The 25,352-nt window shown below is 38.7% G+C and overlaps 1 protein-coding gene across 1 annotated transcript in view; it reads left to right on the top strand.

The window, feature by feature from the left end:
- The first annotated feature begins 718 nt into the window (after nucleotides 1–718).
- LOC145977815 (uncharacterized) overlaps nucleotides 719–25,352 on the top strand; it is an 80,911-nt gene continuing 56,277 nt past the window's right edge. Inside the window, exon 1 of the mRNA XM_083110128.1 lies at nucleotides 719–1,314. Coding sequence (XP_082966254.1) covers nucleotides 1,068–1,314 — 247 coding nt within the window. The 5' untranslated portion in view covers nucleotides 719–1,067. The remainder of the gene's footprint in view (nucleotides 1,315–25,352) is intronic.

The following is a 25,352-nucleotide window of genomic DNA, read 5'->3' on the forward strand; positions in this document are numbered from 1 at the left end:
CATTCTTAGCTTCCGAGATAAAAGTTACATTCAGAGCAGTTTAAATTTCGCAGGGAAAATATCTTAGATGTTGAGACCAATCCGTGGAAAGCAGCCCTGCGCAAAAGCGAGATTTCACACCAAAGTGGCGACATGCGACACGTCACTTGATTGATTGATTGATTTACTTCGCGTTTTGTGCCTCTTGGCTAATTTGCGAAGATAGGGATGAGTGATGAAATGATGGACATCCACAGACAACCAAGCCCGAGCGGGATTCGAACCCGGGACTCTTGGCGTCGCAGCGCGATGTGCTAACCACTCGGCCACAGTGTCCGGCGACACGTCACTTGGGAACGGACCAATCAACATCAGTGTTTATCACCGACAGGCTGTACAAGCTTGCACTTCAGCATTCGATTGCTGAAATTTTCAAGTGACACGCACCACATGTCGCTTCGGTGTGAAATCTCCCTAAGGGTTAGACGCTTCTAGAACAATGCTCAGTGCCAGATCTCGAACTCGAAAGTTCTGGGTTCGAATCCCTGTCAGCTCATGCGTTTTCCTTTGTGTATTTCTTCATCAGCGTAGTCTAAAGCGCTACGTAAACAATACACAACAAAAGCAAAAGAGATCGGATGACCCTAGATCCTCCTCCGCAAAAGCCACGTTTGCTTCAATATTTTTCGGCAGCTGTCGTGTTGTTTGCTGCTCGGTCAGTCGACTCCCGTATCGCAGCACCGAGCAAATTGTTCCTTTAAGCCTTTTCCATTTCATTTGTCCGCGGGCAATAATAGTTTTGTAATGCACACAGCGTCGGGGCAAGCTGAATCACCGACCTAGAAGGTAGCGCCGCGTTGCGGACAAATCGGGCAACTCACTCGCCGTCCCACCGCCGTTGTGTGGAGGAGCAAAACACGCGCCCGCGCAACCGTAGGAACCGTCGACGGGCGCGAGTGTTGTCGTTTGGGGGTTTTTCCATGCGAGAAGTCCGCCTCGAAACGCGGCTTTACAGTCATGTGGAGGAGTTTGTGACTGGCGCGAGACCCTGATGGCGGGGTCCCACGGACGGTAACCCCCGTGTTCCCATGGCCTCGGGCCCCGCAGATCTCACGTTGGGGCGCGCTGACACACCCCCGACTGTCTCGGATCCACCCCTTTTGCGGCCGAAACCGCCCTCGTTCCTTATCGGAGATATTCTCAGCGGGAACAGGTCCGATTCTGAAGTTAGCGAAGTGGACACATTCAGGGCCCCCCACACAGACACCGACCTGTCAGACGATGAGGAGGGGAACGTTCACAAATGTACCCCCTCCCCGGAAAGCAGACTGCCAGGTAAGTTACTTTTAATTATCATACATTAAAACTTTAATTAATATTCACAACAATCCCATTGTCCCGGAAACCAAGCCGAAGTCACATTCTAACCTTGAAGACAAGTTATTTTAGTATATAAGAAACCTAATTGTCAAAATGAACGATCTTTTATCGTCAGGCTCTCGTCAGAGATTATCTGCACGTTAACATAACGTGACATCGTAATTACGATGATTATATCGTTAGTTTCTCATGACAATTAAGATAAAGTTGTGATGAACTGAAAGAAAGGTCATCTTAACATAAAGAACAAAAGTTTTGAATTAACTACGCATTGCAATGATGATGTCATCACATAGGCTTGAAAAATAAGATAAAGGGTTCTTTTCCAGCCGCCGTGGCCGAACAGCATAACGCGCAGACAATCTACAGGTTCTGGATTCTTATAATTCCGTAGCTGTTTGCTAATTGGTGTTCCGTTTGCGCTAACATGCCGTGTCACCTTGACTTTTACGAGAAAACAGCTCGTACAATTTGACCCACTGCAAGTTATGAGCAACGCTGTACAAGAATTTGTTTTCCTGTTGTTTCTGATTTGCTGTAGTTTTGACGTTACTTAAAACGTTATGTTACAGATAAGCCCTCTACACACGCATAAATGCAAATCTGAACGTTCAACCCGCATCTAAATAACTTGTGGAATCTTTTTTGTCATTTTGTGAAAGTTCTGAATACATTGCAACTAACTTTTTGTTTATAGAATTTTCCCTTTGGTTGTTATAATAAATCTCTCTCGCTTGTGTTATTCTCGTTATTTATTAATAAAAAGACATCCCAGATTTCTGTTAAAAGCGTAGGGATTAATAATAAATCAATACAATTTGCTGTATGCAAGTGCTGGTATTGTCGGAGAATTTTGCCCTTGCACATAGACCGACGAGAACTTGTATAAAAATGAGGGGTCTTATTTCGTTCAAAGAACGCAGTTTGACTGAAAGATATACCTTAAGGCACTGACACAATTGAACATTTTTGAAACATGTTTTCATCAAGTTTACGACTTGAAAGGACTATATTAAGTAATTATTTCATCTTTTATGTAGTCACTAATTTCTCTGCAAATGCATTGTCAAATATCTGTGCAGAATATAATTATGTACAATGCTTTGTTAAAACTTGGCGAGCGCTTAAAAACATTTTCCTTTCTAAAGACAGGATGTAAGAATAGTGAATCGTTCCCTCCCCCTCCCCATTCTGCCAATATATTGTGAAGAAAAGGTTCCTTCGCAAATATAATTCAACTTGTATCAGCAGCGAATACAAAACATTGAGAAATTGACAGAGATAAATAAGTTTATAAAGTAATATAACAAACATAATCTGGGTTAGATACATGTGTTGAAATGAAAAGTTCCTTACTTCCTCCTGGCCTAGAGGTTAACGTAACGTTGCACCCTGGGTTCAAATCCACGACTATGACGTAATTGTTCTCTCTTTCTCCTCGTCATCGCCGCGATTAGTTTGGAGAGATATGAAAACTACGTACAATAACTAAAAACCAAATAAATATAATATCATTGAGTGAGTACGTAAATAACGTAAGCTTATATTTTTGTATCAACGTAATATTGTATACATAGTACTGGAAAACGTGCTCAAGTATGCCCCATTGCTAGACACCTATAAATAATTTTTGTTTACATGGTTTTACCATAAATGCGAATTTTTCGTGTATTCTTGCACTTCCCTTTCAAGCGCGAAATTTCTTGACAATTCACTTGAATAATTTTGTTCTTTGCGTAACTTTTCTACATTAGGTTATTCGCAACAAGGATAAATGATTTGGGAGTGGGGCAAATATAATTCAGGCTTGATCCGAATATGTAGGGATATCGAAGAAGAGGTTGCAAAATTAGAAGCAAACGAATAGAGTTTTTATATACTTCATACATACTTTTTTTATCCCAATTTGAACTTTTTATGTGGAGAGAACTTCCAAGTAAGGGCAATGCAGATAAAGATTTTGAATTTATTAACTTACAAAGTTTTAATATTTTATGTTTGTTTCGAAAAATTAAATGAAATAATAATCTATAAATTACAGACTTGTGTTGTTTCTGTAGCTTGCTGTCAATCCTTGTTCTCTTCTTAGAACTTAATACTTCATTTTAAATTTAAAGTAAAACAAAATCATGTATTTGTATTTTGTTTATTGGCACAATAATGATATTTCAGAACATAATGTACAAGTAACGTCACTAGCTAATATTGGCGAAGGAGCAGAGGGTGGGAGAGAATATTTTGTGAGGGGGGTCCTCTTCTTGTTCCTATCCGATGACGACACGAATTATGTATTTTTTCATACATATTTTCGCACTTTGGTAAAAACTACTTCAATAATTATTTATTTAAAAGCTATTTTAATCAAAATTTCACAGTTTTTGTCCATTATTTTTAATAGCGAATTCTTATGTGAATTTGTCACGTCCCTACTTATTATATATATTCTTAAAAGTTAAAACGTTTTTATAATATTACATTACATTGTTACACACCCCCACACACACTGCCTTGTCATAAACGGGTCCCGGGTTCGATACCCGGTGGGGGTACATAGTGGTTCAGATCCCACTTTAAACTATAGGTCCAGTCCCTATTAGCCGAACTTTAATTGTAATTAAAGACAGAGGTACAATTTATTATATTAAATTAATGAAATGGTATTAAACTATAATTACAAAAAGTTTCACAAAAATTAAACAAAGCTCGAATTTATTTCACATGTATATACACATAATACTTTTAGGTTTTGTATTTGCAAATGTGAAAACAGTGAAATTAAGTTTCTCGCTAAATATTCATTAAGTGTTCCTTACTTATTTAAGAAGGGAAAGGCATGCAATTGTTTCGGTGACATGTCGAAAAAGGGTTAAATATAGATATATTTTAGGCATATTGTTTCATTTCAGTGAGTAATTTGCGTTAATTATTATAAGGGGTGATAAATACACACAAAACTGGTACAAGTTGTCATTGTAACTTCAAAATCAGGCCAGTATTTTTTGAGAGGGTATAGCAAAGCTTTTTTAGTTATTATTAAAAAATATTATTATTATTAAAAAATATACATATGGTTGATTGATTTGTTGTTTTAAGTCCACTTTATGCACAGTAAGGCTAATCGGGACTGGACCTACAGTTTAAAGTGGGATCCGAACCACTTGTGTCTCCACCGGGTATCGAACCCTGGACCCCTTGATTACAAGGCGACGACGCTACCACTGCGCCATCGGGAAGGCCAAATATACTTATGGAAACATCCATGTATAAGTTCAAACAGCGCTATTTCTGTAAACGAGGATAAAAGTGTCTTACAAGAATTTTCACATTTCTGGAGAGGCCTATTTATAATTAGAATTCAACCAAAACTGTTTTAGAACTATGATTAGGCACGCCCATGAAACTGTGACACAGATTACTCATATGTCGTACAAGTACTAAGCTAAACTTTAACGTAATAATATTTTGTCCGAGTAGGTTTCTAAGATGTGAGAAATGAAAGCCTGGTTTACGGTACAATGCTACGTACAACTGTAAAATTGTAAATTTTTTCTGAGTTTTTCTGGTTTCGAATCTAAATTCCGTTTTCTTGTTCCAAAATTTGATGCTTCTTTCAAACATTTTATCATTCTCGGTTATTTTCCAAATTTTTTGGCCAATGTAGAACGAAGTAGCTTGGTTCGATCACGGAAACAATGTAGGTTCGTATCCCGGTTGTTGCAAAGCATTCGGGGTGAACAACTTTATGTAAAACTAACTACAGATTACATAGTAAATCTACAGATTAGACCTGGTCATTCGAAACAATCTCCCGAGAATATTATTGTTGTTACTCTTAATTTTAGAAAAAGCTCAAATTTAGATGTATCTTTCTTCAGCTTTTTCAAATGCTTCCGAACATTGTGATTTTAGCAAACGTAAGAAAAACTATTCGAAACGTAAGCAATATCTTGAAAGCTAGCTTTTGTATCCAACATTGTACTTTTAGATAACGTTCACAAACTAACGGGCACATTTCTTGTGTGTGTGTGTGTGTGTGTGTGTATGTGTGTTTCTATGTACATTATATATATATATATATATATATATATATATACAGTAAACTCTTCTTAATTCGAACTTAAATAATTCGAATTATTCGATAGTTCGAACAGAAGTTTATTACTCAGGAAATCTTCTTTCATGGTGTGATGTTTTCTTTAATTCGAATTTTGGATAATTCGAACTCTTTCCCTGTCCCCTTGAGTTCGAATTAAAAAGAGTCTACTATGTATATACATGTGACTCAGAATAATCTTATCAATTTGAGGTATGTTCATAAGTACAAAGTGTTTCTTTTTCGCTTATACATTAGAATTACTTCATTCGTCCAGTATTTTCCCGATATACAATTTTCGTTCACTTTAAGCTAAAGAAATAACTAAATTAACAAAAAGTAAATATTGTCATTTTCTTTTCAAAATACTGATAAGAAATTTTAACACACTATATTACAAAGTAATTTTCGTCATAAAATACACACCGAAATGTGTCAATTGGCACAAATATGTTGACACCAGTAACACATTAAAGTGAATTAACTCCTAATGATGAATTTATGATGCATCGAAATACACAGAGGAATGCACCAAAGTGTACTTTAATCAGCCGCTCTTCCTTGTGTTGCACTAAATTACACATTTAACTGCTCATTGTAAATTGAGTAAACCTTGAGTAGCATATTTCAATTTCGTGATGTCAGAAGCATGTAAAGGGTATCTCAAAAAGAAGAGAATATTTCTGCGTGAACGTTCTTGCAGTCGTCGAGGGACATCCTGCAGAGCTCGATGCAACATGTCCACAGGAATCTGAGGGATTCTTCACTTGTGCAGGTCGAGTCGAAAGGATCCGCGATTTTCCTGTGGACATGTTATAGTTCGAGCTATGCAGGAATGTTCACACACAAATGGTCGTCATCTACTGGACGTCTATTTCAAGACATAAACATATATATACATAACAAAAATGATGCGTGAACGCATGTGCGCAGCCTTAGACGAATCCAATATAGACGAAGCGGTCCAGCTGGGATATCATATCTTCGAACGTGCAGGAAGAAATATGGTAAAGGGAGGGGGGAAGGGGGACAGACCAGTAAAGACAGGGTGGTACAACGGGAAGTGTAAAGCGATGAAAAAGAAACTCACGCGTTAAAATGGTATAGATACTTAAATAGCATGGGAACCAGAAACAACTATATATCTAGTAGAAAGGCTTATAATAACATTTTAACGGAAGAAAAGGAGAAATGGGAACAGGGAAATTTTGAAGATATAAAAAAGGCCGTAGCAGAAAAGAATAACACCGCTTTGTGGGGCATATTACGGAAATTACGGGGCCAAAAGAGCAACTGGGCACATATTGAACCTTACATCTGGGAAGCACACTGCCGTCGTGTCGTCGGGGGAGAAGGGGGGCCACCACGCCTAGAAGTTACGCGGGAAATATACTTTTTAGGGGATTTCGTTCCGATTCTCGACGAAGATATAGGGGTCGATGAGATAAAAATAGCGATAAGGAAACTGAAAAAGGGGAAAGCGGCAGGACTTGACTCCATTGGGGCGGAATTTTTCAAAGCCAACGAAACTGACATTCATATGGTGGAAGCACAAAGCAAACTAATGGACAAGATCTTTAAAGAGGGGTACTTTCCGAAGGACTGGGCAAGCTCCATAATCTGTCCTATTTATAAAGGGAAAGGGGACAGAAATGACGCAAATAATTTCAGGGGCATTTCTTTATTACCTATATGGAGTAAAATTTACACACACATCTTAAACCGTAGGATCCAGAAATGGACAGAAATATTCGACAAAATCTCACCACTACAAGCGGGCTTCAGGAAAGGGTACAGCTCGGTAGACAACATATTCATATTACAAACACTAGTACAGAGGAAAATTAAACAGAAGCGGGGGAAATTATACGCATGTTTCATTGATTTTGAAAAAGCATTTGATAAAGTTCATAGGGAAATTTTGTGGGGAAAATTGTATGAGAAGGGAATGTCCGCGCGCATGATCAGAGCACTGCAAGCAATATATGCGAGGGTAGAATTCGGAGTAAGATGCGAAGGAAACCAAGTCTCGGCACTGCAGCCTTCGCTCAGGGGACTGAAACAAGGATGCATCCTATCACCAGTGCTATTTTCACTGTTCATAGATTAGGTAGCGCATGAAATTAAAATGGATCAGGATTCTATCCCATGTATAGGAGTGCAAAGTATACCAGTCCTTATGTATGCAGACGACATAGTCATCTTGTCCGAGACAATAGAGGGTCTTCAAAGGGGCATAGACAGCATATATGAGGGGTGCATCAAATATAAAATGAAGGTAAACATTAAAAAGACAGAAATCATTGCTTTCAAAAATGGCTACATATTTAGCAGACAGGAGACATGGACGTACGGGGGGGGATTTAATCGAGCGGGTTAAAAACTTCACATACCTGGGGGCATCACTCTCCATGACAGGGAGTTGGACACACCACATAAGGGCAAGAAAAACTAAAACAAAATTTGCAATAGAACAAGTCATAAGGACAATAAACAAGGCACCTCAAATGCCTTTCCCGGTCATTCAAAACCTCTATTCATCAATAGTATTAGGTACATTAAACTATGGAATAGAACTGTGGGGGTTAAGGGGGGACAACACAATAATTGGCATACAAACAGAATTTTATAAGAGAGTAATGGGCGTAAGCAGAGGCACGGCCAACTGTGGGATTCTTAAGGAATTGGGACTGAACAGAGACACGGTACAAGCACGGATGAGGGTTGTTAAATATTGGATGCGATTATCACAAGAGGGCCAAACTACGCTGAGGGGACAATGTTTGGAAATACAGACAAGGGAGGAAAACGTTTCCAGCTGGGGTCTGGAAGTGAAAAATATCTTATATAATAGCGGAATGGGTTGGGTATGGGAAGAGGGAGGAAGGGGGGGCATCTCATCAGAAAATCAAATCAGAAACAGGTTACTCGACATAGACAAACAAGAAATAATAGCAGACTGCCAAACAAAGACCTCAATCAGGGAACAGTTAAGAGTAAGAGAATGGGGGAAAGCGAAATATATCCAGGTTGTGGGAAAAAATGAAAGAAGCGCGCTGGCATGGTTCAGACTAGGGGGATGGAAACAACTAAGAAAGATAAACGAATCAGGGGAAACGATATGTCCTTTGTGCGAGGGGGAGGAGACGGACAAGCATATCCTACTGAACTGCCCTTCTACACGTGACCTAAGGGACAAATGGATGAAAAACTTAACAGGCAGGGAGGTGATGGAAGTGGTAGACGACAGAATAATGATAAAGGAAGCGGGGCAGCAAGTGGGGAAATACCTGGGAGAAGTAAGAGAACGGCGGGGGAAAGCTATTAGAGAAGGCAGCGAAATGAGTGATCATGCTCCAGACGAGCCATCTTTATAGTGTAAGTGTGTGTAAAGCAAAATGTATTCGTGTTTTGGTGAGAGTGCAGGAAAAGAGAAGTGAGGAGAAAGACTGGAAGAAGAACTGCCGAGGGAGGGGAAGAACGTGTATATAGGGGACAAAGTAAGAGACAGCTTAAAAGAAAACTAAATGTAACAAAATAGTGTAGAAAAATCAAAAATATGTAGTGCGTACAGCCTATGGCTCGCACAAAAAGAAAATAAATCTATCTATATATATACGCACGAGCCATCTTTTCAGCGGTATGTAATGGCGTCCTATGCACTATTCATTTACATGTATCTTTATTCTCTTCTCTACACCATTGCCTCAAAATGTCCCGTTTTTCTTTATACACCCTTTATTAGGAGACTTGGTTAATCAGTGTCTGGATTTAATTGATATGATATCAATAGCTTTACCTTGAAAATTGATCGCGGAAAGAAAACTTGAACCCATAATTTTCCAAATTCGTGATCCCCAACAATATTCGTTGAGCGAGCTACTGGTTATAATAAATATTACTCCTTTTATTTCATAAATATTCTTTGGCTCTATTTTTGTTCTTAAAAACCATACAACTTTTAAAATTTTACATTACTGTTACCCTAATTCAAGGTCAATATCATCAATGAGGTAAAGCTCTCAAAGCAGCGATTCATTTTCCAAGTTGTTAGTCGATATCTTTTCGTACCAAAAGCACGAAGTAGTTTTCGAATTCTTCATTCTGAACTAAACTTATTTTTTCCCTGAAATTTTGATATTTTGAATCGAAATTCCCTTTTCCCTTTTTGGCTTAAAATTCGGTCAAAATTTCCCTGCAAGAAGGGAAATTTCCCTTCATCTGACAACACTGCTCTGAGAACTAAAATCTCCTTATCTAGGTTAAAAACTGAGGCTGTAAAGGGGCACTAAGCACATGTATGGACAAAACAGATGATACCACACATTATATCCAGACGCCAGAGCCTCATTGGCCTGCTACATGGAAGTACATTTGGGTGACTTCTCAAAAGGTCACCACGAAACCCATTAAAAATTGGAACCTTGAATGTCCTTCATTATCTGAAAACACAAATTTTTCACATACCTTTCTTTGGCATAGGTAATGGTAATGTTATTTTTACCTACCCACATACATTGCGATATTTGGAAAATTCTCAGTGGGACAAATTCCGGCAACTTCTTTCAAAGCACAGGAATTTTATATAAAGTATGCCTCCAGGAACTAAAAATATTGCAACCAGAAGGAGTAAATTTCCCCCCACTCTCTCTATATAGATACTGAAACGACAGCAGTATTGACGATGGCAAGTATTTTTCTTAAAGAATCTGTGGTTGATAATCAAGTTTTATTTCATTCCAAATATTATTTCCTCCACTAATTTCAGAGAACCTTCTTAACTAGGTGAACCAAACGAACTATAAATACTGTAGTTCTCTACAGTCTACAGTAGGATGTCGAATCGACCCTTCCGAATAGGAATATACATCGTTGGAAAGGATTCCAGAAATGTATGATTTAAGGTGAGGAAACAATTGGAAGTGTAAAAATTTCATAAAAATTGCCCTCCGATTACGAGCTCCGCCCCTGGGGTAATTGACCTACCGCCCCCTACCGCTACCGCGGCCCCACCTCAGCTCCGCTCCGGCTACCCGCCTTTTTCTAGAGATACCCTATAAAGGCATGTTAGAACCTGCGCAACAAGAAAAAATACGAACGAAAACATGATTTTAAGAAAGTTCAATCCTTGTGGAAATTCGTATAGATATATATCCACGTTGAAAACCAAAGTTCGACCTGGCAATACTGTGTGTTTAAAACATGGATTAGGTTAAAGGAAACCAGCTATGGTGAGTAATGTAGTAGTAAATTTTTTATTATTTCATAGAAGTGTAAATTCAAACTGAGAAATGAACTGTGGCAATTCGAAGTGTGAAATACGTACTATTAGCGAACTTCTTTTTTCTTTTACTTTCAAACGGTAAAACACAAGGATCGATTGTGCAGTTTAGCCCAGTCTACACCAGGGGTTCCCGAACTTTTTCGTTTCACGGCGCTCTTAGTGATTCAAGATTTTTCTGCTGCGCCCAAGTCAGAATGTAGGCCTATTTAACACTTGCAACGCTCACTTAGTGTGGTTAGGTTGCTTGCCTTAAGTTAAAAAATAAACACATATTTCAAATTCAGAAACATTTTACACATGAAAAGTACTAAATTGGAATAAGTGTCATTTCAGTGAAAATATTGGAACATTTTTGGGAACCACTGGTCTACACAATGGACGCAAAACTTCACAATTTTGAGCTATTGTCAAATTTATTTAATTTATTTTTCTTTCCAATCTCTTCGCGGAATGCAGTTTGGGAACCGGTGCTCTTAATAATTATATTTTCTTGCGCTGATAACCATTACATGACATCATCCACCACCAACATATGAAAACAAAGCAGTCAAAGTTTACCTAATTCCTGTCACTATTTTTGGGTTGCCACACAGAACTGAAAATGCATCAATTCAACATTGATGTACTCTTGATGCATCACTGACGTGTCTGATCTTCTCAACTGATATACTTTACTGCATCACGTGCAACAGCAGATCATCAAAGTATCCTTTAATGCATTTCTGTGTGTATTTTGATGCTGCAAAGTGCATTAATGGCAGTTTATGCACTTTAATATGTTACTGGTGTCAATATATTTGTGTCAATTCGCGCAGGAGCACAAATGTGGCAATCCCTGCAAGATTATTTCCCAATAAGTTCTGTCGGTCGATTTTCAATGGGAATATGGCATCACAGTATACAGCTGAAACCTTCCCGTGAGGAGCATAGGGGAATTTTCAACCCCAGATCTTCACTCACCCTAACACGGGGACGGATCTTCACTCGGGTCTAAGACATTTTGGTGCAACATGTAACTGGTGCACAGAAAGAAAATAATGTTATTTTGAATTGACCTCTGTTTATTGTGTCCCTTCATACAAGCAATTTTACATGGAAAAGTTACGAGCAACATCTCGTAGGTAGCGAACGATGTCTGTCCTATCATATGCAGCAACCAGTGTTTTAAGTCGAACCCAACAGTCTTTTTATCTCTTTCTTGGCCGCTCGACGTTTCCACTGATTATCTGTCCATAGCGAGTTTCGTTCAGAGTTACTTCTCGACGCAGGACTTCCAGGAACCGCCAAATCGTGTTTGTTTGCAATCAATACGTAGGTACAACGCTGGTAGTACTGAGCTCTCTATCTGCTCGTGGATTGTATACAGCTGATAAAATCAAGTAGGTGAATTCTTGATAAGTTCCAGGCTGGTTTTAGTTCCAAATAGAAGAATCCTATTGGTCTTCTCTTGGCCAGAATCGTACAACAGAAATTGCTGTCCGGTTTTTGTGATTCTGTATTCTTCTGGAATCTCCAATTCAGAAAGGCTGGTAGGCAGTGGATGCGCCGTAATACACTGCTGCTTCTTTCTGCGTAGTGTTCTTTTCATCCTGTCAATAGGCGGCAGAGGAGATGCCACTTCAGGTTCAGCAGACTCCAAAAGTTGTTGACTGCTTTCTTGAGTTACCCTGGCACTGGTCTTCATTTCAGTGTATAAGAATCCGGCGTTTAGTCCACAAACATCTGATGCATGTGGTGTTCATTTACAGATTTCACAATTTCACCGTTCACAGTGTGAACACGGGCCTTGCACTGCTTTTTCAGAGAGCACTGCCAGTACACTTTCTCATATCTGGCCTTTTCTTTTAAATACGAAAATCCATCATGGATTAGTTTCTTTCCACCATGAGAACTATTCAGTACAGAACACATTTTTGAAGTGATGATGAAGTAACTAACATTCAGTATTTATAGTCACTGAAAAGTGAAAGTGAATGTCAGAGGTAAGAGGTGAAAGGATATAAAGACAAAGACACCAAAATGTCCAAGCACCAAAATGACTTGGCACCAAAATGTCCGCACCAAAATGTCCGGCTCCCCTTCACTCAGCCTAACATGGGGACGGATCTTCACTCACCCTAACACGCGAACGAGACACTTTCCCCAAAAGGTGACAATTCCGAGTATCGCGTATACAAAGGATTGGCAGAGCGAAAGTCACTCAAAACAATCCCATTTTTTTCAGTGATTCAATTATTTGGTGGAATAAAATAACTGAGTCAAAATAACCGTATTTGGTAATTTGATTATCGATTTAGAAGGCGCCGATTATTTTCACTATTTGTAAACAATATTAGTGTACTTTCTAATGGATTCTGAGTACAGGACTATGGTTTTATTCCTGTTACACCATCAATACATATCAATCTCCATGGAGGTGTGGTTAGCGCAGTGAGATATAACGTCAGGGGGTGCGGGTTGGAATCCCGGCCTGGACATGGGTATTCTTTTATGGGTATTCATATCCTCACTCATCCCTATCGTCGCGATTAGCCAAAAGTGGCAGAAAAGCGAAATAAAATAACATAATTCAATCAAAAAATTAACCACCAATAAATATAGACCCACGCATCTTTCACAATAATTTCACTTACACTCAGAGAACTAAATGCATCATATCGATTGATGCACCCAGAATGCATCGATTGATGCACTAAAGTTATGGTTTCTTCAAAGAATCATTTGATGCATTTGGGTGCATTTTTGTATGTCGTGAAAGAAACACCAAAGTGCATCATTTGATTCAAGTGAGGATTTCTTTCAGTCGAGATGCACTTCAATGTATCAGTTGATGCCTTTTGATGCACCAGAATGCATCTTTTTTGATGATGCAGAAAGGTGCATCAAGGAACATCAACTGACGCATTGAAGTGCATCTGGACTGAAAGGAATCCTCACTTGAATCAAATGATGGATGCACTTTGGTGTTTCTTTCACGACATACAAAAATGCACCCAAATGCATCAAATGTGAATCTGATTCTTTGAAGAAGCCATAAAACACACTTTAGTGCATCAATCGATGCATTCTAGTGCATCAATCGATATGATTAAAAAAATCGAATTGACTCTAGTTGTTACGTGTCATGCAATGAAGCGTTGCCGCCCTTGTTGAAGTAACCGCTGGAGCGAAGGATTCCGAAAGCTTGTTTTGTAACCCACCACACAACTTTTTATAGCAGAAATTCGTTCTTATTGGCGTTACAGGCTTGCAAACCATAAACCAGTTTCGTTTGAACATATTCCGCATTGTCTTCTTCGGTAAATCGGCGATTCTCTCTTCCTATGCTGTGTTTGTCGTGGATTGTCTGTGAAACATTTGGATCATCATGTATGCTCACCGTTTGGAAACATAACGGAACATAAAAGTGTACAAATCTTTCATGCATTTTATAGCTTCAGGTCGGAAATCATTTCGGTGTTTTTTGACACTTAAACTTTCGATTCAGTCCCGATCAATGTGGTATCACGTGATTTACTGTGTAGCCAGATTGAGAAACCAAATTGACAACATCGAAACTCTCAAACGAAAATTGCTGAAGTATTTTAATTTACCACAGAATAACCACTCCTAAACATTACTTACCAGTCACGTGACCACTGTGCGCAAGCGTCAATATCTAGCAACAAAGTTTTTTTGTACATGAAAAGGGCAAATGACAATTTCTTTCGTTAGTTAATTGAACATTATGAATTCAACTTATGCCATCGAGTTTTTTTGAGTCTTTGAAGTTCACTTTATACACAGATAAGCTAATAGGGACTGGACCTACAGTCTAAAGTAGGGTCCGAACCGCTATGTGCCTCCACCGGGTATCGAACCCTGGACTCCTTGATTACAAAGTGACGACGTTAAACGTTTTCCATCGAATCCACTCTTTACAAGGTCGACAAATGGAATGCTGCATCTGCCACTTGGGTGTTCTTTGTGAGTGTCCCTTCATCAATTTCATCATGTCATCCTCATCTTCGGAATTGGCCAACAATGACGGAAAAGCAAACCAAATCAATCATAACTTGATTTAACTTTGCTTTTCTGCCATTTTTGCTAATCACAAATACGAGGAAGTTGATGAATGAAATTGATCAAAGGACAGTCACGAAAACACATGGATATGACACAGCACCAGCTCCACAGAGGATTAAATTGGCTGCGAGTTCAGACGCCAGAGCCTCGTTATTCTGCAAAACGCAGTACAGGGTGTACTACATTGAACAGAGCTTGCGGCATTTGGGGCCCCTTTACATGTAGGGAAAGGCAAGCACCACGATCAATCCAGTAATGTCCTCGGATATTTTATTGCATTGTAGTCTTGGTAAATAAAATAATTCAACCCGTCATATGATTTAAACCAGAATATTCTTCGTTTTAGTTCGTGAGTCCTATTCTTTATTTCGTTGTCCGTGGGGTTGTCCCGTCCCCGCGTTAGTGAAGCAAATAACCAACAAGATGATGCACCAATAATGTTGAAAATCGATCTCTTGACCATGGGAGCTTACAAGGAGGTTTAAGTAGGCCAACTTACCCCCACCCCCCTTCGGGAATATGGCAAAAATGATGACCAGATGTCCCGTATTAACCCAGTCTTTTTTTATATTTATTTATTATATTTATTTATTAAACTCAACCGGTACATACCTAATTACAGAACCCATATGAAGGATACATAGTCAATACAATTACATATATTTCTGTAATATAGAGATAGACATTTTCAATACGAACTTATGTGTTTAAGTTTAAGCCATTGTGTTAATAGTGGCTTTACTGAAGTCCCTTAGGTTCATGGAAAAGATGTCAATGGTGTTATTCTTGATTAGCAAGCTATTGTAACTGGTGCACATTATCTTATTCTTTGCCACGATTTATTTAAACTTAAAACGAGACGCCAAAATGTCCCTTTTTTTTTGTAACTATGACTTATCGTGGCATTGCAACGATACACATTCTCTGCTATTATTATGCACTACTCCCTGATTGCCCGGCGTTGCCCGGGTATTTATCTATCCCAATCTTCTATTAGACAGGAAAATATTGAATTCTAACTATAGTGTAAAATGTAACTAATTTTATTTACAGGTATTTAAAAGTATAAGTACAGTATACAAATTATAAAGTAAAATCGTTTACAAATTCACTATAATATTAATTTAACTACGCTGTTGTTTAAATTTTTTAGCCTTTCATTGCACTTGGCCAATCGCCTTACGTTTTCTTGGAGGCATTGTTACGGCAATGAAATCGGTAAAAGAATAAATATATTTGGGATTAAATGTCATCGTGAATGTCACCTATTAGCTTAGCGACTCCGAAAACTATGGATCGACAATAATGTAGGTCATTTTTGAAATTTTATTTTTCACCCCCTCTCACCCTTTATCCCCATAGGTGATGAACTTGGAGTTGAACGGCTTCGGAGTGTCACTATTCATCTTAGCGACCCATAAAACTATGGATTCCACACTAATATCGGTCGTTTTCGATTATTTTTTAATGTCACCCCCTTCCTATTAGGGGTGCTAGGGGTGTCTTACCCCCACAGTATTTTTTTTTCCATATTGTAAGTCATATGTGTACCAAGTTTGGTTGGAATTGCTCCAGGCGTTCGAGAGTTTTGTAGGAACAAACATATTATATAGACACACATCCATTTGTATATATATATAGATAGATGGCATTGTTTGGTAGAATTATTTCACATTTCAATGTCAACAATGTGACATTTTTTTTAAAATATTGGAGTTTATTCTCCGTTTACCTGGAACTAACGTTTCCACTGAACGAGTATTTTCTTACATGAATGGTTTGCGGGCAAGTGACAAGAACGATCTTTCAGTGCGAACTTTGAAAGCTATGTTGATTAATAATGTGAACTTGAATCTCACGTGTGTAAACTTTAAATTTTGTCATCTTCCCTCCATATCGGCATGTACGCCACCGTTCTCCCATCTACGTTTGAATTGTGTCCAACCCCATCTGAACCAGGCCAATACAGATCTATCTATACTAGGCTCGGTGGCCGTGAGCGTTAAGTGATATCGCCACCGAAGTTCGCAGTTTCGATACCCGGCCGGGGCATCAGTGTAATTTGTGAGTGTCCTTTCACTCACTCTAATCGCCACTCAACCTCATCGTCACGATTAGTCAACACTGGCAGAAAAGTGAATAAAAATAAACCAAATCAATCGCTCATCCTCAGCGTCGCGATTGATCAAAAGTCACAGAAAAGCCAAGTAAAATAGAAAAAAATACAAGATCTATCTTTTGATGTTGGAGTACACAGATGTCTTTTGGTTTCAATTCTTGCCTAAAACAAAGAAAATGAACACGATGATGGACAATTTGCCTGGCAGCATTTGTACATCAAACTCTAGTAACGGTTAAACTCTGAAAGAGGAAGAGGGGGAGTGCATTCGTGGAACGTACAAGCGAAAAATCAACAAAGAAACTAACCATGAAATTGAATCTCTGTCCTCCCCGTCTCAGAACGAGCATTTTTGCCAGCCCTTGGCGCACGGAAAAGACAAAAAGACTCTTTCTTCCTCTTGCATCATCCAGAAAAGGGTTAATTGCGACCGTGCACCGCTGCTACGAGCCAGAAAGCACGGTTCCCTCAGTTTGCTGCGCATAATTGCGATAGCAGAGGTCACTTAGACTAAACCACGTTCAACGAGCCTAACAGACCAGTTCGGCTTGCAACGGCGCAGTGCTGACCTCTGGTGGCGGGACCGAAAAAAGAGAGACTTCCTCCGCAATTTGAAACGGAAATGAGCGATCATTTTGGAACATCAACCATTTTGTTCTTCGTGATCCTTTTGTCTGCCCATATTTGCTTTATGTGCGTGTGTTTGTGTGTCTACGTGCGTGTGTGCGCTATGTGGCATGTCATCATTATTTTCCGGACTGAGATTCTAGTAATTCCACCTCCTCCCCCGCCTCAAGTTCGTTATTGTCTCCATAACTGGTTTTCTTCTTCCTTGTTGATTTTCTTGCCCCGTTTTCCTGAGATACGTCTTCAACATAATATTACCAGAAGAAAAACTGCAAATTCGGAGAATCAATTTGTATTAGTTCCTCCCCTGCCATTTCTTTAATGCGACAATTACATTTTCCTGTTTATTCATGAACGTAACAGTAAACTTATGAATGACGAGTACAGAAGAAAATATATACTTTTTTTAAACTTAACTTGTTCCATGGACCACAGTAACAGCAATGATGAAGTGTAAGACAAGATGATAATTTCAGTGGAAAATTTGACAGCAACGCCATCTTTCGAGAGAAATTTCGGAGACCACTCACTCAGGGTTTCTAACAGTCTGGAAATCCTGGAAAAGTCAGGGAATTTACTCTTTCTGGAAATATCAGAGAAATTTCTTGTGTTTCTGGAAAAATCGATTTTTTGTAGAAGTTCTTTAAGAATAAGTTTTTGAAGAAAGGAAGGAGAAGGAAGAAATTCTTAATTTATTGTGGACAAACTATGTTCATCTAGAACTCCACAATAATAAGTGGCTCTTGGAATTTACCACTTTTTCATTTGGGAAAGACTGGTGTTTGTTATTAGGATTAATATATATATATATATATATATATATATATATATATTACTCAAGTGTGCTATAATTCTTATATTTTTTTATAAAAAAGAATTGTTTGACCATCTTTAGGCAATACTTGATTGCCTCCCCACCCAACAGCCAATTATTGTTTAGTGAAGTGAATGTTCTAAAACTTGTTTAAGTAGATTCTAAGTGTTATTGTTTAGCTAAAATATAGTGACCTTCTTCCAGACATGTAGACTAATCGCCTTATTGATTTGGTCTGGAAAATTTTGGTTCTTGGTCTAGAAAAACTGGAAAAGTCTGGGAATTTTGTTTCTATGTAATTATAGACACCCTGTACTTGCTTTTGAGATGGGAAGATGGCTTTGAAGTTTATACAAGACCAGCTAATGTTGTTAATTGTAGATTTCATGTCAACTCTACTTTTACTTATCGTACCAGTACAGCGTAGTACTCGAAACATAGTGTGTGTGTGTGTGAAGGGGGGGAATTCCAATAACTTCTCTCCAAGCAATGGTATGGCAAGATCACCCCTAAGTGCTAAGAAATTTGCACCCGGTGGTTCCCATCATCCCTCTCAACATTTCAGCATAAGCTCACCGAAGAATCCCTTATTGGGAGTTCAACATCATAATGAAAGAAACTAATTTTAAATTTAATTAGAAATGTCAACGGAGTTAATTAATTATAGTCACATTTTCTTCAGAAAAATTGGACAATACAAAGTGATCTAAAACTTTGAGCCCCTAACCTCACTTTGGAGTGCCTCTGCACACCAGGTGAGGTTGTTGGACTTACTTTTTTTTTTTTTAGTTTGTAAAGACTTATTTCTCAATTCAGAAAAAAAAATATCTCAAATCTCATACAGTTGGGGGATGTAACCCATCAATATTTTCTTAAGATATGACTTGTAATATAATTAAGCCTTGTTTCCATAATAAAAACATAAGTTGCTGACCAAGGTTTATTATTAAGATATAAAAACACTTAACATGTAACGTTTCAATCCTGTATCAGGGTCTTCCTCAGAGGAACTAAACTAAAATCTTCGTCTGCCTTGGTCAACAATTTAGTGTTTTTAAGATATGAATATAAATGCAAGATAAGTATGTAAATTATAGATTACAGGTGAAGCAGCAAACACTGCGAATTGTCTTGTCATGTCTTATCATGGATTATACCGCGTTTGTTAGAACCTGTCCTTTTTCCCGCCCTAGGGATCGCTCGACAGTTTCGGTGCCAATGAGAAACGAGGAAAAAATCGTCTGCTGGGCAGCGAGGAGCGAATGGAAGCCAGAAGAGAGGCGCTTACGTAGACGCTGTTGCTACGTTGCGTATTTTAATTGGCTGCCTGGCTTTGACTTTCCCGAGCACTGAGAAAAGCCAGCGATCAGCTAGCGCGGGAACCGGGACAGGTTGTAACAAACGCGGTATACATCCCGTGCCACTCCTAGCTGTATTATCTAAAGCTCCCTATAGAGCATCGTTTCTCAACCTATGGGGCGCAACCCACACTGTTGGGTCCCGAGGGGGCGTATGATGGGTCGCGAAGTCGGGCTAGAAAAATGTATTTAAAGTGTCTTAAAAACCTATTACATTTAAATTACTAAGATATATTGAAAAAAAAATGTGTTGTACGTAGTCTAAACTACATTTCTGTACCATTGCGCATTAGTTACGTTAGTTCGGTGAGTAAAGAAATCTTCTTTTCAATTTCTTCATGTGTGTTTAGTTAAGATGTTGCACTAGAGTAACATTTAAAATTTACTTTTCTAGAATGAAGTATGTGTAATTTGTTTAAGCAAGCGTAAAAGAGGGTTTCTTAAAGTACTCGATGGTAGCAAAAATATTATAAACTGGGTGCACACCCCTGCCGGCACCCATGCTTATGGATCCCATGAAGTGTAATGTCCTTCAAGGTGGGTGAAAATGTTGAGACCAGGGACGGCGCTACAAGGGGACTGGAGGGGGCTGAACCCCCCTCCAAACTGGTCTCAGCCCCCCTGTAGCCCCCAAGATTTTTGTAGTATGGTAGACACAATACGACCGAAAACTTAAATAGTAGAAGTTTACATTTTCCATTAAAAAGACTTCCATTGGAGCAAGTACAACAATGTTCAATACATTTTCTAGTTCGGTTAAATCGCGAGGTTATTTCATTACAATGTGTTCTAAAATCACGTCGTCGCCTTGTAATCAAGGTTCGGTTCCCGGTTGAGGGACATAGTGGTTCGTATCCCACTTTAAACTGTAGGTCCAGTTCCGATTAGCCTTACTGTGCATAAAGTGGACTTAAAACACCAAATCAATCCAATCCAATGTTCTAAAACAGGTGGGGGCGAGCGGGGTCAGCTGCAGATATGCCTCGATAACTTATTATTTGATATTAGGAATTGGCCAATCATGAATCGGCAAACTTTACGAAATCTGCTGTTTGCCTTATAGCTGGGCATACAATGTTAAATAATAAGAGTACACATAGCCTACTACCTAATTCTTAAATGCTAAGAATTGGAAAGATTAAAATTGGGCTCGCAGTCCCGGTACTCTAGCGATAGGACAGCTGCCTTGATGTCAAGGAGTCCGAGGTTCGACTTCGGATCCCACTAGAAGCTGTAGCTCTCGTCCCGATTAGCCTCTATGCATATAGTGGACCTTAATACAAATCCAATGAACCAATAATTGTACGGTGCGAAAATCAGCCCGCTTGGGCAATTTTATTGCTCGCAGTCCTAGGCCTACATGGTAATTAATTATAATTTGTGAAGACCGAAAACAATTTCTCCAGTACCACCACTTGATTCTGTGCAGGAGAATCAATCTTTGAAACACATCTAAAACTATTGATCCAATTCTGGTCAGTATTTATGCATTGTATATTCTGAAATAAAATTATAATCTTCAGCAGATATTTTCACTAATGAAAATAAGCAGTGAAAGAGTTGCAACAATATTCCTTGATTTTATGTCAATATATTTGTCTCATAGCCGAGGTGAATTTGTAGTGAAAATATGTTTGTTCCTTGAGAGTGGCGCCTCCTAAGTGGGCGGCATTTCTCGTAGCCTCACCATTTTTAGCCCTAAGTTCTGAATTCCAGAGAAAATAGTATCATTAACACACTTTCTATTCAAGGGTGGTATTGTTTATTTGATTTCTACTTTATTAAGTTAGTGCCGCTTTTCTGAAGCACGAAAAGCTACAATCTTCCGGCTCTCCCTGTATCTAACTCTTATGACTTGGACAGCGAGACAGAAAGGAACTAAAAATAAAGACCTTTGAGCAGCTGCTTGCAAATACGAGAAACATTCAAAATTGCCTTTTACGAACATTATAAGCTTTTTGTTATTAAAGTGTGCATACCTCCCTCAGCGGCTGCTTGCGGCAAATCAAGTGTTACCTTCGTAATCGAATTGGTAACAAGAGGTTGAGTGCTCTCTCTATCTGTTCTGTCCTTTGTGAAAGATCTTGCAAAATTTTTGGACTTAATCAAGGTTGTAGCTGCTCGTAAGAACAGACGCATCTTATCGGAGTTTCATGCTGTGGTTCATTTGCTCATTTTAGCAAAAAAGTGATCACACTATTTACATAGAAATAGTATTATGTGTAGTATTGATACACATTTCCAGCGAATTGATAACGAGTGTAGTTTTCTTGGTGTATTTGTACTGTTCATATGAATAGTAAGTATCCACTCAATAATGGCTTAGGAAAAGAAGTCAATAAAATTATTGCATGTTATTTGACAAAAGATTCGTGCCTAAAAGTACTTTTGAATATGATGGAACATTTTGCTCCACTGGCAAAATTATACCGTAAAAAAGCATTATGTAAATACTTTTGAGTCAGTATTATAGCTCTTTTCAGTTCTTACGGCGGGCGCTCTAGAAGCTGGCAAGGGAAGTGGGGAGTGGGGATTACGCAACAGACCAACCAGACAACAGCAGTGGCGCCGAGAGACACGACGCGGCCGGAAAAAGTACTACGTGAAACTCGTTCTACTGGCCGCTACGTTTTTTATCGTCCTGGATTGGTCGCTTCCCCGCTCCCCACGCCAGCTTCTAGAGCGCCCGCCGTAAGAACTGAAAAGAGCTATAGTTAACCCCCAAAAATTCGACTCCGAAGTCTTTAGCCTCCCCCCCACACTAATTTTAGGCTGACGCTGTCGCTGGTTGAGACCCACTGCGTAGAACATACTCAACTCTTTAGAATATATTCAGATAACGAGATGGTCATAAAATATAGTACTAATAAAGGTACTGTGTGCTTGTAGCATAAATAGCAATATTGCCGTACATTTTACATGTTACTTAACAGAGGTGTATAACGTAAGCAGGAAAGAAATATTGTGATTTTTATAAGGGAAGAAAAGTAATTGTACATAGCTTTTTTACCCACAAATGCACTGTATTGTGTGACGTTAACTGTTGTGACATCTGTGACCCATTGAAGTAACTAAAAGAAATCAACAGCTGATGTTTGCAAAACGATTATGACTTGATTTTCATGACTGTGAGGATGAATGCAATTGACTATTATTGGAGCTTTCAGATCGAAGCGACAAGCAACATGTATCACATGGAAACGAACCTTAAAAAATAAACACAACCTTTCGGGCCGAAGTCAGGATAAGTGACCGCTTTTGGGCTGCACCCCTCCAAAAAAATTGAGGTGTACAATGTACCCCCGTTTCCTTTCAGCGATCAGGACAAGCATTACCCACACGTAATAGCGGGAAGTAATATTTTACACGCAAAATGAAACACGTGAGTAGGTTAGGTTGGATTGAGGCCCCGCACAAGGCATACAATCAAGTTTTCGGGCATTGCTGAACTGTCAATTTGATAGCTCACATATTTTTGTGGGTTTCTAGATATGTTCAGTCGGACGGGCATCCTTCATTCATTATGTGCTTCTGTATTTTCATTATCACCTTTACTGTTGTTGTATCATGCATTTCATAAATATGAAAAAGTTTTGGGTGGTTTAAAAGTGGATACAGAAAGTTCTTATTTCTTGACTGGATTCAAAAGTTTATTATTTCATTACAACACTACTGAGGTGGCTGTTTACATAGCACTTCTGCTCCCCTGTAAGCAAGAAATGCAGAGCTCTCCATGAAGATATTTCAGAGGGGGGTTAACTTCCCAAAAAAACCTCTTGGCAAGTCCTTCGTAGGGACCTTCTCGGATGACACTCACATGTATTTTCCGTCCGGTACGGCCTGGAAATTGCCTTCTTTCAGGCCGAAGATGTCGGAACGCCCCAGCCGACCTCGTTGGCGTAGTGGTTAACACAGCACGCTACGACACCAGGGATCCCGGGTTGGAATCCCGGCCTGGCATGGGTGTTATTTGTGGGTGTTGCTTCATTAATTTAATCAAATCATCATTAATCCTCATCGTCGCGATTAGCCAAAAGTAGCAGCAAAGCGACGCTAAATAACAAAAAGGGAGCGCTCCAACTCACTGCCAGGAATATCAGTTGAGTTCTGAGACTCTGAGAGCCTGAGTTTTTTGAAAGCTTGGTTATTTTTTCATTATCTCGATATATCGTCTAGACGGTATATCGCCCAACACTAGTATCGATTTCAATTATGGTAGAGTTCAATTCAGTAATAAGAATTTAAGACATATGTTTCTATTTTTTGTTAAATCGTGAGTCCTGTCGAATATTTTTATTTATAATTCTATGCGACGGGGCAAATAGTCTTAGAGCTGACGCAGCCCGGTTTAAATTTCAAACAATCTATTTGGGAAGGGCATCCATCCCCTCCTCCTCCTCTGGTGTCATTCTGTTGATGCAGAAAGAAATGTTTTGGATAACCATAAAGTTTATGCGGGTGAACAGCCATCTTTTAAATGGGCAAGAAATGATTAGATGGGCATTCCACGTCAAAGTGACTCTGAATCTCAATATCTGAAATGAAATGAATTGCTGTAACTTGATTCTATCTTGTGATTCAACAATCTAGACTTGTCATAAAAATTCAAGTATTATACATAATTAAGTTAGAAGATATTTGACAAATTGTTCGTTTATTTTAACTTTTAGATTTACTTTTGTTTTGTATTGTTATCACCCATGACACCAAAAACAATTAATTTCTCCATTAACTGTTACATTTTCCCTTCAACTCCACTAGAATATTAAATACTCAATTACGTTCTTTCATTGTCTTAAATAATTTATTTTTCATAATTTTAAAATTCACATAAATTAAAACATTTTTTTTATTAAGTAAAGAGGCAATGTTTTATATGGCCCATCTGTGGCACGAAATTGTTCACGAGTGGAAAAGTGTTTTGAGGGCGGTTGTGTTTAATCAACAGTGTTTAGTTTCATAATTCATTACAGAGAAACTGTTAGAAAAATGTTGCATAACTATCAGTAGAATGATTAATTTAATGTCAAAAATGTAGTTTAGGCCTCCCACCAGCGGCAATGGAATGCCCCATATTCACCACCATATATTTTTTTTTCCAGAAAATCGTCAATGGTAAAATCAAAACAGAATTTCTTCGAGTACCCACAAATGTAGAACCCTTCCATAATTCTACTATAAGGCTCTTTCCTATACGCTTTCTCACTTTTACAATAATCTAGCACCAAATGTTGGCATTTTCTTGCAGAACACAGTTTCCGTAAATCGGGTGCAATGCAAAGTATGTGAAACATTTTAAAATATTTTTTTCTGTACCATCTTGTCATATTTTGTTTCTTCGCTTCTTCTGCTGTTAAAGCTTCAGCATAAAGTGGTCGTTCAGTACTGTGTCTGAATCTTCAAGTAAGTAAATAAATATTATTTAAGGAAATTTTGCTTTACTACCGAATAATTTAACCGACATCAGCTAGGGAAAGAATTTTAAGGTGCAGAATTATGGTCGGGAAAGGGAGAAAAAGGTTCTGAAAATGTTTTCAAAAAGTTGCAAGAAAAGGTGGTGATCAAATACTTTTATTCAATGCTCTCTTTTTCTGCGCCTTCTATATATAATGCGCGCGGACCGCGTAGAGAAC

Source organism: Lepisma saccharinum, chromosome 23 (assembly GCF_977018435.1).
Source record: "Lepisma saccharinum chromosome 23, izLepSacc3.1, whole genome shotgun sequence".
NCBI classification, from domain to species: domain Eukaryota; kingdom Metazoa; phylum Arthropoda; class Insecta; order Zygentoma; family Lepismatidae; genus Lepisma; species Lepisma saccharinum.